The sequence below is a fragment of the Notamacropus eugenii genome, chromosome 4, assembly GCF_028372415.1.
Source record: "Notamacropus eugenii isolate mMacEug1 chromosome 4, mMacEug1.pri_v2, whole genome shotgun sequence".
Classification (NCBI taxonomy): Eukaryota; Metazoa; Chordata; class Mammalia; order Diprotodontia; family Macropodidae; genus Notamacropus; species Notamacropus eugenii.
The window spans coordinates 120606606-120619235 of NC_092875.1; the positions used below are offsets into that span (position 1 = coordinate 120606606).

Below are 12630 nucleotides of genomic sequence, written 5' to 3' on the forward strand. Positions count from 1 at the left end.
CCCCTCCAGTTCTAACTGCTATGGACCTCTGATCTTATGTGAGCAAGGAATGTTGAGGCAATAATGACCATCCTTTGTCTGTCTGGATAGAAGCAAAGGAGCTTGGAGGTTTGGAGGAGTGACTGTTATGAATGAAAATCCTGATTCTCTCACTAGCTTGCTGGATGACATGGGACCAACCACAGAAACATGAAAGTTTGGGCACTTAAAGGCAATTGACCACTGTGGCAATAGCCAGGTTTGGTTTTGAAAAATTATTATTTTTAAAAATTCTAGCCTTATTTCACAATACTCCCCCTTCACTCACTCTGCATTCTCACCACTCTTCTCCAGTCTTGACCTGCCATTCCCCATGTTTGGAATGTACTCTTTTCATCCTCACCCTTCAAAATTAGAACTTTAGTGTGTACCACCTTCTCCTTTTCTGATCTCTTCAGTTGACAATGACCCTACCTGGCTCATATTTATTTGCCATCAGCTTTTTGCCTCACTCTTCTCTTTTTCTTTTTTCAAATTAATTTGTTTTCAGTTTTCAACAATCACTTACATAAGTCTTAAGTTTTTCTTCCCTCCCTCCCACCTCCCTCTCTGAGACAGCTTGCAATCTTATATGGGTTCTACACATATATTCTTATTAAACTCATTTTCACATTAGTCATGTTGCATAGAAGAACTAAAATGAATGGGAGAAACCATGAGAAAAACCAAAACAAAATATAACATAAGAAAATAGTCTGCTTCATTCTGTGTTCCAATTCCATAGTTCTTTCTCTAGACATGGAAGGCATTTTGCCTAGAGTCCTTTGGAAATGTTTTAGGTCCTTGCACTGCTGTGAAGGATAAAGTCCATCAGAAACAGTCCTTGCACACTGTGGCTGTTATTGTGTACAATGTTCTCCTGGTTCTGCTCATTTCACTTATCATCAGTTCATATAAGTCCTTCCAGGCCTCTCTCGTCTTCCTGTTCATCATTTCTTGTAGCACAGTAGTATTCCATTACATTCATGTACCACAACTTGTTCAGTCATTCTCCAGTTGATGGGCATTCCCTCAATTTCCAGTTCTTGACCACCACAAAGAGAGCAGATATAAATATTTTTGTACATGTGGGACCTTTTCCGTCGCCTCACTCTTTTCCTTCATTTCTATTACACCAACTTTGTATCATACTTACATGTGTACAGGACCTGCTATCCTTCCTTTCCCTTCCAGTAAAATAGTCTTCTTGAGGGCAGAAGTCAGGTCATTTCAAAAGTTTGCCATTCCCAGCACTTAGCCCAGTACCTTATACATAGTTAGTGTTTTGAAAGTATTTGTTGAATTAAATTAGTTGACATAAATCTGGAGAAAGGGTAGTTCCAGCTTTGAGTCAGTGCAGGGCTGTTCTCCCACTATAACCAGACTTGTTTTCACTGCTGGTCAGGAATTCAGGTGCTTTAACAGTGCATAGACAAAATCATGAAGTATGTGAAATTTCACTTCAGCAGTTACATATTTCCCACACATTGGTGATGATGTCTCATCCCTCTTGGGTGCGTGGTACATCCTGCTCCCTTCTTTCCTCATAATCAAAATGTGCTCCTTGAAAAAAAATCTAAAACCCATTCACAAAATGGAATAAGGTGTGATGGCCAATAATAGATTAAAATGCTACCTTCCCCAAACTCATATGCCTCAGCAAGAACTCAAATTCTTTTTTTGTTTTTTTAAATTAATTTATTTATTTAACTTTTAACATTCATTTTCACAAAATTTTGGGTTCCAAATTTTCTCCCCATTTGTCCCCTCCCCCCACCCCAAAACACCGAGCATTCTGATTGCCCCTATCACCAATCTTCCCTCTCTTCTATCATCCCTCCCTTCCCTTGTCCCCATCTTCTCTTTTGTCCTATAGGGCCAGAGAGCTTTCTATACCCCATTACCTGTATTTCTTATTTCCTAGTAGCAAGAACAGTACTTGACAGTTGTTCCTGTAACTTTGAGTTCCAACTTCTCTTCATCCCTCCCTCCCCACCCATTCCCTTTGGGAAGGCAAGCAATTCAATATAGGCCATATCTGTGTAGTTTTGCAAATGACTTCCATAATAGTCGTGTTGTATAAGACTAACTATATTTCCCTCCATCCTATCCTGCCCCCCATTGCTTCTATTCTCTCTTTTGATCCTGTCCCTCCCCCAGCGTGTTGACTTCAGATTGCTCCCTCCTCCCATTGCCCTCCCTTCCATCATCCCCCCCATCCTGCTTATCCCCTTCTCCCCCACTTTCGTGTATTGTAAGATAGGTTTTCATACCAAAATGAGTGTGCATTTTATTCCTTCCTTTAGTGGAATGTGATGAGAGTAAACTTCATGTTTTTCTCTCACCTCCCCTCTTTTTCCCTCCACTAAAAATCTTTTGCCTGTCTCTTTTATGAGAGATAATTTGCCCCATTCCATTTCTCCCTTTCTCCTCCCAATATATTTCTCTCACCGCTTAATTTCATTTTTTTAAGATATGATCCCCTCCTATTCCATTCACTCTGTGCTTTCTGTCTCTTTGTGAGTGTGTGTGTGTGTGTGTGTGTGTATGTAATCCCACCAACTGCTCAGATACTGAAAAGTTTCAAGAGTTACAAATATTGTCTTTCCATGCAGGAATGTAAACAGTTCAACTTTAGTAAAGTCCGTTATGACTTCTCTTTGCTGTTTACGTTTTCATGCTTCTCTTCATTCTTGTGTTTGAAAGTCAAATTTTCTTTTCAGCTCTGGTCTTTTCATCAAGAATGCTTGAAAGTCCTTGATTTCATTGAAAGACCATTTTTTCCCCCTGAAGTATTATACTCAGTTTTGCTGGGTAGGTGATTCTTGGTTTTAGTCCTGAAGAACTCAAATTTTAATCCTTCTACCGGTGAGTTTTCAAGTATCAGAGAGATGGAATGAAGCATATGAAAATGGTATCTCTTTGTCATATTGACTCACATTTCTGTAGTCCCTTAGAGTTTATTGTCTTTTTTCTTTTCAATGACAATAATCCTGGGAGGTAGAGATTGTCATACAGTTAACTACAGAGCGTTCTGAGGGCCACTTAACTGATCAGATTCAACTATAAGGACCAAACAGGGGCAGTTCTACTCTCACTCCAGCATCATAACTGCCAAGCAATGCTAGAAGGTGCTCAAAGAAATAGTCAGACTCTCCATGGTTCTCAAAAAGCTGTCTCCCTCTATCACTTGACTCCTTTATTTTTATATGCACTACTTGTTTTGTGGGTAGATGTGCTCATCTTGTTAGTCTAAGGGTACAGTCTGAATGAATTTATTCAATTAAACTCTTCTTCCCTACCTCCTTCCCTAATGAAAATCTTCTATTCCTGCTGAATTTCCTTTCAGTCACTAGAATATCTTAATGGAGTCAGTAACATAACCTAGTTGAATATCTAGAGTTCTTTACTCATACTCAAAGAAAGAGATGGAATAAAATCAAATATACTAAAACAGCTATACTCCTCCAGAAGGGAAATATAGTACATGAATACCACATGGACTTTGTCTTCTGAGCTTAAACAGCCCAAAATTAATCTGTAGAAACACCATAAATAGGGGTTGTGTTAGAGCCAACTCAAACTGACTCTGGAGAGAAACTTGTTAAATTTTCAGTGTGAACATTTGTTGTTCTGTTTTTTCAGTCATTTCAAGCCCTTTGTGACCCCATTTGGGATTTTCTTGGCAAAGATACTGGAGTAGTTTACCATTTCCTTCTCCAATGGATCTATTTTGTCAAGAATCAGAGGTTAAATGACTTACCCAGGGTCACACTGCTAATAAGTATCTGAGCTGTATTTTGAACTCAGGTCTTCCCTACTCCAGACCAGTGTACTAGCTGCCTCTGTTGTGAGCATTTACATCTGAAACTGGCAAAGGTTACAAAAGAAGGAATGGTTTATTTCATTATTGTTTATCTAGACTTAAGAAAGTGATAGACAAATTGTTAATAATGCATATTGAACTTAAGTTTATCCTATGTACGTTTTTTTTTCAGAGAGCTAGTTGTTGAACATTTATCAGCACACTCCTACCTCAAAAACCCCTACTTCATAGACATAGTTCAGGAGCTTAGACTGAGGCCTTCCCCATTGATCTAATATGCAATCTCAACTTTTTTCCCATTCTCTGTCTCCCAAAGGGTTAATATCTAATCAGTTAGTGAACTGAGGATCCAGGATACTGGGTCTTCTTTAGGCTTCTCTCCCATTACCCCCACTACTGGCTGTTCTGCTGTGTCTGGGTCTGACTTCTCAGGCTGCTGCTTCCTGACTCAGCTGGCTCATTGGCTGAACTGAATAGATCTGACTCTGCAGCTGGAAAGACTTCCTCTATGCCCACCATTCCTCCCTCTTGTTCTTGCTTTCCGTATTTCTGACCGGCAAGTCTGCTTTTACTTCTAACCCTTTGGGCATAGTCGTTCCAACCTCCCCCACAAATATCTTCTTATATGCAGGGCTTAGACCTAGCTTTACCCCACCTCCCAACAAAGGAAGGGCCTCAGTATTGAGTGTCAGGGAGAAAGTTACGCATCACTGGCAAACGTTGCATCATGGATTTACGTCCAAGTGTCCTGATTCTGACTACTGTTTTTCTCTGCTAACTAAACCCTGTTATTGCCTCCTATTGGGCCGTTCAGGGAAGCTCATAAAGCACAACATAGGTGCTTGCTTCCTCTGACTCTACATTGAGACAAGCCCATTGTATTTCAGATTTCAAGTATAATCACTAAATGTAACCTCTTTGACTCTGTTTTCTTACCTGTACAATGGGGATAGCAATAATTATTTTAAAGATCTCTGTTCAAACATAGCCAATAACAATAGTTGACATTTACATAGCACCTCCATGTTACCCGATAGTTTACATACCTCCTCTCCAAAATCCTGTGCGTTAGGCAGAGCTGGCATTGTTCTTATTTTACAGATAGGAAACTGAGGCTCAGAGAGCTTTGATACCTTGGAAAATACAAATAGTGAAAGAAAGACTTTATGCAGTTTCTCCCTCCCATGGAGTACAGAATGCTCTTAATTAGCATGTGGGGAGCACTTAATTATTGGTGAAGAACAATTGGCACAGTCCTTATTTTTTTGGTAGCAAATTCAGATTCTAGGTCACCAAATGACTCTTATCTAATCAGAAGATCATCCCCCTCCTCATCCTGCCCCCTTGAACAATATTTCTTGTGGCCAAGAAGGCCATATCATGTATTAGCCAAACAAAATGATTCAGAGCTCCAGGACACTGGTCCATTGTCCTCTCTGACTGATGAAGAGAAAATGCCTGGTGGTGGTGGTAGTGATGTGACAGTCGCTCACTCCCCCCCCCACTCCCCCCCACTTCCCATTGGCCAGATAGATTGAACTAAAAGAACATCAAGTCTCCATTCTGTAGCAGTGAGCCTCACACCAACTGACCTGAAGGAATGTGAATGAGCCTGAAATAAATTCATTCCACTAAGGCCTCAGCATTTCCAACATTTTACCTGAACCCTCACTGTGGTCAATTTTAATCAGTCAGTCAATAAGCATTTGTTAAGCACCTACTACGTCCAAGCATTATCCTAAGATCTGGGGATACAAAGAAAGGCAAAAAATAGGCGCCATTCTCAAGAAGCTTACAACATGTAAACAATGATGTACACACTATCTATAAGATAAATTGGAGATAATCACCAGAGCGAAGGCACTGGCATTGAAGGGGATCAGGAAAGGCTTCATATAGAAGGTGCAATTTTATCTGGGACTTCAAGGAGGCCAAGGAGGTCAAGAACAGACATGAGAAGGAAGAGCATTTCAGTCACTGGGGACAGCCAATGAAAATACTCAGAGATAGGAGGTGGACTTGTTTGAGTAACACCAAGGAAGTTCAAGGCACGGGAGACAAAGATGACATGTTCTTGGACACTTTGATTGTGGTTGAGAGATCTTGGGTGTTGAGCAGTGGACCAAGGTGGAAAACAGTCTGGGTGTCTTAGTAGATTGTAAGCTCAATCAGTATAAGTTGACTTTGAAACAAAACAGGCAAAAAGAAAACAACACAAAAACATGTGTGTTCTTGGGCTTTACTAAGAGAGGTACAAGTTCCAGGAAAAAGGAGGTGATGACTCTACTCTGCTCTGTCCTCATCAGACCTTACCCAGAGCGTCATGTTCAGTTCTGGGTACCACAGTTTAGAAGAGAGACTGATAAGTGGATTAGTGTCCAGGGAAGGGTAAGCAAAATAATGAAAGGTCTTGAGTTTCTGTCATATGATGACCAGCTGAAGGAAGTAAACTTGGTTACTGTGGAGAAAAAGAGACTGAGGAAAGAGGGATGGGGACATGATAGCACTCTTGGAGTACATAACAGGCACCCAAGTGGAAGACTTTCATGGTAGACTTGTTCTTTGAGGCTTTAAGGGAAGACCTAGGGTGGAAAATGCAAAGGAGCAAATTTCAGCTTGATTTCAGGAAAAACAATTCTAATAAATAGAGCTAGGCTAGTGTGGAAAAGGCTGATTTGGGAAGGTCTGACTTCCCTGTCACTGGTGGTTTTCAAAAAAGGGTTGGGTATGTTGTAGAGAGGAATCTTGGGTGGGGGGTGGGAGGGATATACTCCCCTATAACTCTGAAATTCTGTGATTCTGAATGCTTAAGTTATAAGTCAGAAGACCCGGCTTCAAGTAGAAGCTTTCCCACTTAGTTATGCCCTTTGTATTTTAGGGCAATCTTACCTAATCTCCTAACCTCAGTTTCCTTGCCTGTACAACAGGCCTGAACAACATATGGCCCACAGGCCACTTATAGCCACCAAAGGATTTCAGGCAGCTGTCACACAACCCGCTGCAACCAAACATTGTCAGTCTGTCTTTAGTCTAACCTATCTGCCACCCAAGGAAGTTTACAAGTTGTGCAGGTCTACTGTACAATAAGAATAATTGTACTTACATGTCAGATCTTGAAATACTCTATAAATAGAATCATAGATTTAGAACTAGAAGGGACCTTTGAAGTCATCTAGTCCAACCCTCCTACTTTACAGATGAAGAAACTGAGACACAGAGAAGTTAAGAGACTTGCAGAAGTTATTTAGTGGGTCCTGACTTAAAAGGCAGTTGCTCTCCAGGCTGGCTGCCTGATCGCTTTCCAGCCAGCTCCCAGTTTCAGCAGGAGTCATACAAAGTTAAGAAGGATTATATTTTGCACTTACTCTTTTTCCTTATTTTCTCAGGGTACTTCTTCAAGTCACCAAGGCTTTGATGCTGCTCGAGATGCCAAGAGGCTGTACAAGGCTTCCAAGGGAATGGGTATGAAAGCCGCTTTATGCATGTTCATCTCAATTTTAAAGGAATTCCCTGTGATTTAGCCTCTGTTCCCTTCTTAGCTCATGAGGCTAAAATTTTTCACTCAGAAGTCATTCCTTTCTAGCCAACATGGCTGTCTTCCCTAGAGTTCACACACCAAAAAGAGATCGCATGTATTCAGGGCTCCACAAACTGACAAAGCCTCCTTGCAATGACACTGACGCTGGCCCAAGTAGACTGTGCAAATGTTGGCTATTAGGCTCCCTTTTCAGATGAGAAAACTGAGGATCAGAGAAGTTAAGGAATTCATTCAAGGCTGTACATCTGGAAAGTGGTGGAGAAATTTGTCACAAAGTGAAAGTTAAGTCATACGTTCAATTCAGTTCAACTCATTGAACATTTATTAAGTAGCCTCTATGTGCCACACACTGTATTAAGTACTGCACATACAGAAAGAGGTGAAAGACACTCTCTGCCCTCAGGGAGTTTACAGTTTAATGGGGGGAGTGAGAAACAACATGCAAATAAATATACAAACAAGCTATAGATGGGATAAATAGGAAATAATTCACGGGCGGGGGGAGCATTGGAGGTAAGAGGGGTTGGGGAAGGCTTCCTATAGGGGGTAGCATTTTGGTTGGGACTTAAAGGACACCAGGGACTTCAGTAGCGAAGTTGCATTTCATTTTGGGGTACACTAACAAAATGAAATCTCTCCTTGGCCAGATTTTCTCTTATGTATGGACAGAGCTGTTCCTAAGAGGCTGAGAAGCCCCACGGCCAATCTTAGAAGTGTCAAAACCTAGAACAAATCTAACTGTGTGGGTCCCCATGAGGAGGTGGAGAATGGAGCCAGTACCACATGAGCATTTATTAGAGAACTTGGGCTCAGATCTCTGTTCTGGTACTTGCTATATGAGTGGCCTCAGACAAATCTCTTCCTTTCTCTGGATCTGTTTCCTTCATATCCTCTAAGGTCCCTTGTAACTCTAAAGTTCTTTACAGTGCTTGCTAGAGGCCGCTAAGTGGCACTGGTTCTGGAGTTAGGAAGACCTAAGTTCAAATCCTGTCCCAGATAGTTACCAACTCTGTGAACCTGGAAAATTAACTGCTCCCTACCTCAATTTCCTCAATTATAAATAATAGCACCTACTTCCCAAGGTGATTGTGGAAAACAAATAAAATAACACTTGTAAGGCCCTTATCACAGTGCCTGGCACATAGTAGGTGCTTAATAAATGCTTGTTTCTTTCCTTCTAAATCCTATGATACTAAGTTAAAATGTGTGGCAAGAGAAAACTTGAAAGGAACACAAAAACCCCAAAGGGCAACATTCATGCTAATTATTTACATGCGCCCACAGTCTGGTATAGTAAACTCAATCTGGGGCTCAAGAAGTCTGGATTCATATCTGAGCTCTTAGCATTTACCAGTTAGATTGACGTTACCATTCTGAAGCTAAATTAGGTATCACTAAATATATAATATATTTCTGCATAATGTATGTTCTATATGATATGTTAATATAGTATGTATACCACATATTAATACATTATATAACTGTTATGTAATATGCCACGTGTTAATATTTGTGTTACATACATGTTCTATGTGTGTAACAATACAAATTACATTGTGATATTATATATTAACTATTACATAAAATGCACATTATATGTGTGGCAATATATTGCATGTATGTATTGCATATAATATATGTTATCTATAAGACCATGCGAATATGGGCATAATATTTCCATCTGAAAATGGGTGTAATAATACTCAGATTACTTACTTCATTGAATTGTTATGTAGAACATAAGGTAGGGGTCTTTAACTCTGTTGTGGTAGAGACCGTTTTGGCAGGCTGGGAACACCTACGGCTCCCTTCTGAGAATGCTGTTTTGAAATGCATAAAATAAAATTCAGTGGATAACATACCAATAATACAGAAAGACAATTATCAAAAAAAGATTTTTAAAGAAAAAACAAGGTCAATTTAAGAACCCCTGACTTAAAGTAGTACAAAAATGGGAGCTATCTACATACTGCTTATTTGTTTTTGGGTTTTGTTTGTTTGTTTTAGTACAGCTAACTCCTTCTCCATTGCTGGGATTTATTATGTTACCTCTAACAATGGAGGATTCCTTCCTCATCCCCCACACCCTTGGGATTGCCCTGATGTCATACAAAGGCATCTCTGAGCCTAGTAGGGTGAGATGTGCTTGACTCAATGCTATGGCTAGATCCCAAAGGAAATGCAGGAAAACAGAAAACTCAGATGTCTATGATCATATTCCCATCAGTGCCTGGCACAAAATTCATCCATTTCAGGGCACAGAGTTAGTTGGAAATATATGAATATGATAGCAATTCCCAACAAATCAGGCTTTGTCATCTACCATGGCTAAAGCATTCCCACACCCACACTGACCTCTTCCACCATTGTACTACACAACATCCAGGAGTCTAGACATCATGTGATAGGTTTCCTCTGCAGGAGCCCTAGGGGCAGCTGTGAGCAGCCTGCCAGGGCTGATAGGAGGGACCACCTGTTCAGCTAGGCTGCCTTCTAAGTGAAATCTCAGAGCCACAAACATCCTGTCTCTGGGACACCTAGACTTCCAGACAAACCACTTCCTTCCTTGGGCTGTTCACTGAGTAGGAGCTTTGGTCAAACCCAGGATATGAAATCCCACTTCTAACAGCTGTGGTGACCCCTAGGCACACTCGACCCGCTTCTGCCTCGATCAGGTCAGTGTCAGCTACCTGTAGGATCCTCCTTCCCTGTGTTGTTTCACTTTTAAGTAGATGTCCCCTCCAGGGTGTTGAGACTGATTAGATATACCCTAACATCCAGCTGTTGGAGCTGTGGACCTCCTGTGTTCAGGGTTTATTCAGGGCACAAAGCTATGCCACCAGACTGGTCAAGTTACAGTTTTAAAATAGAAAAAATGTATCTATAATACCTCCCAGTATCCCATTCCATCACCTCCTCTTCTCAGCCATTGAGCATCCCCTACTTTCAAACTCCAGTATTGTCCTAAAAGTCCCCCCCAACCTTTGACCTTCATACTCTGGATTTTTCCCATGTTCTTCTGTCCTGTGCCCCATTCCCTCAGTCTTACTTATTTCTAGGTCATGGCAAATGATTGTTATTACTACCATAACAACAATTAACATTATAACTAATAATAACCATTTTACAAATGTGATCTCATTTATCCTCACAAAACCCCTGGCAGATTTTCATTGTTATTCAGTCATGTCTGACTCTTCATGATCCATTTGGGGGTTTTTTTTGATAAAGATGCTGGTGTGATGTACCATTTCCTTTTCCAGCTCATTTTACAGATGAGGAAACTGAGGCAAATAGGGTTAAATGACTTTCCCACAAGCTATACAACTAGTATGCGTCTGAGGTCACATTTGAACTCAGGTCTTTCTGACTCCAGGCCTGGCACTCTATTCACTGTACCACCTAGCTACGCTACCTGAGAGGTAGGTACATTATTAGCCCCATTTTACAGTTGAGGAAACAGGCTAAGTGACTCTCCCAGATTCACACATATCATGGATATCTGAGGCTGGATTTTAAATCAAGTCTTCCTGACTACAATTGCATCCCTCCATCCAGTAAACCAGAGGTGTTAAACGTGCAGCCCACAGAACTCCCAAGGGACTGGAACAGGATTAAAATGTAATTTGGAAATATTTAATAAAATAAATGAAAATATAATAAAAACATAAATATTGCTTCATTTTAAAACTAAGCCATTATGTGGCCCACAGGGATCCTTTTGTACAGTTTAGCGATTCTCATTTGTGTTTGAGTTCAATACTCCTGTACTTGATCACTTAACTGCCTCTAGGTGGCAAACTAATACAAAACATCAGCATACACTGGTTTTTACCTTTCTTTGAATCCTCTGGGCTTAGCACAGTGCCTGGCAAACAGTAGGTGTTTAATAAATGGGGTTTTTTTAGTGATTGACTGACTAATGTACTCATAATATTAACACCTTGAAAGGTAACATGGTATAGTGCAAATCCATAGAACTGGAAGAAGACCTGGGTTTAAATCCTGAATCTTGTATTTGTTACCCATAGGCCCTCTGTGACCTTGGGCAAGTCATTCACCCCCATGGAAAGTGAGGGTATTGGATTAGATGATCTCCAAGTCCCTTCTAGCATGAGATCATGTGACCTAAATTTAAGATGATGTAGCAATTACAAATGTGGTGAACCTCTCAGATGTGAATTTTAAAAGAGACTCTCAAAATTTTAAATTATTATTATTTTCAATTAATAAGAATTTCTTTTTCTTCCCCTTCCCCCTCCCCACATCAAATCAAAAAGAAAAAGAAAACCCTTGTAATAAATATACGTAGTCAAGCAAAGAAAATTCCCCTCATTGGCCATGTCCAAAAATGATGTCTCATTCTTTGCCCTCAGTTCATCCCCTCTCTTTCCGGAAGTAGACAGTATTGTTCGTCTTCAGTGTTCTGGAACTGTGGCTTGTCAACTGCATTGCTCAGAGTTCCAAAGTCTTTCACAGTTAGTAGAGGCTTTCTATAGAGTAAGACCTTCCAGATCACAGGTCCTTTATCTGACAGTTCACCATGGTTACTGTTACAAATCCCTAGGTCCCCTACCTTCATCTGTATTTTTTATTAAAGTTCTATTTCTCAAGTTCAGTATTTGGAAAATGCACATATTATCAATACTTAGTATCCACTATTAAAAACAAAGCAAGAAGGAAGATACAGGAGGTACACGATGGATAGCACTGGATTTGATTAGGAATCGCAATTCTTGCCCTCATTGGGTCTGGGCAAGCTACTTAGCCTCTTTTCCTCATTTATTAAATAACAATAATGAAGGAGACTTGTACTAGGAATTTCTCTTAGGGTTGTCTTGAGACCCAAATGAGATCATGGGTGCAAAGGGCTTTGTTAAGTATAATGCAAATACAAGATGTTATTATTAGAAGTAACATCACAGCTGGCTGTGGGACAACAGACAAGACCTCACTAAAGGCCTCAGAGCCCAAGAAGATCATTGAGGAATCAAAATTACACACGGATTACAGATCTGCCTGCAAGCAGTGAGTTGCAGCACTGGAAACTTCCCGCATTGAAGGAATTATAGGTTTTATTCATCTGTGTGTGCACAAAATTATTACTGTAACAGTAACAACAATAATATAACTAATATTTATTTAACACGTACTATGTGCTCGGTACTGTGATGAGCCCTTTCCAATTATCTCATTTAATCCTCACAATAACTTTGCAAGATTACTGTGGGCTGTTATTATTCCCATT

The 12630-nt window shown here is 40.3% G+C and overlaps 1 protein-coding gene and 1 long non-coding RNA gene across 3 annotated transcripts in view; one reads left to right on the forward strand and one right to left on the reverse strand.

Moving 5' to 3' along the window:
* ANXA13 (annexin A13) overlaps positions 1-12630 on the forward strand; it is an 83302-nt gene that overhangs the window by 31122 nt on the left and 39550 nt on the right. For both annotated transcript variants that reach the window (XM_072603149.1, XM_072603150.1), the window contains one exon: positions 7231-7306. In XM_072603149.1, coding sequence (XP_072459250.1) covers positions 7231-7306 — 76 coding nt within the window. The remainder of the gene's footprint in view (positions 1-7230; positions 7307-12630) is intronic.
* Positions 3415-9631, reverse strand: LOC140500534 (uncharacterized). The gene is made up of 3 exons (XR_011965778.1): positions 9099-9631; positions 7210-7627; positions 3415-4977 (listed from the first exon to the last, which is right to left on the reverse strand). It is a non-coding gene; the product is annotated as an uncharacterized lncRNA (long non-coding RNA).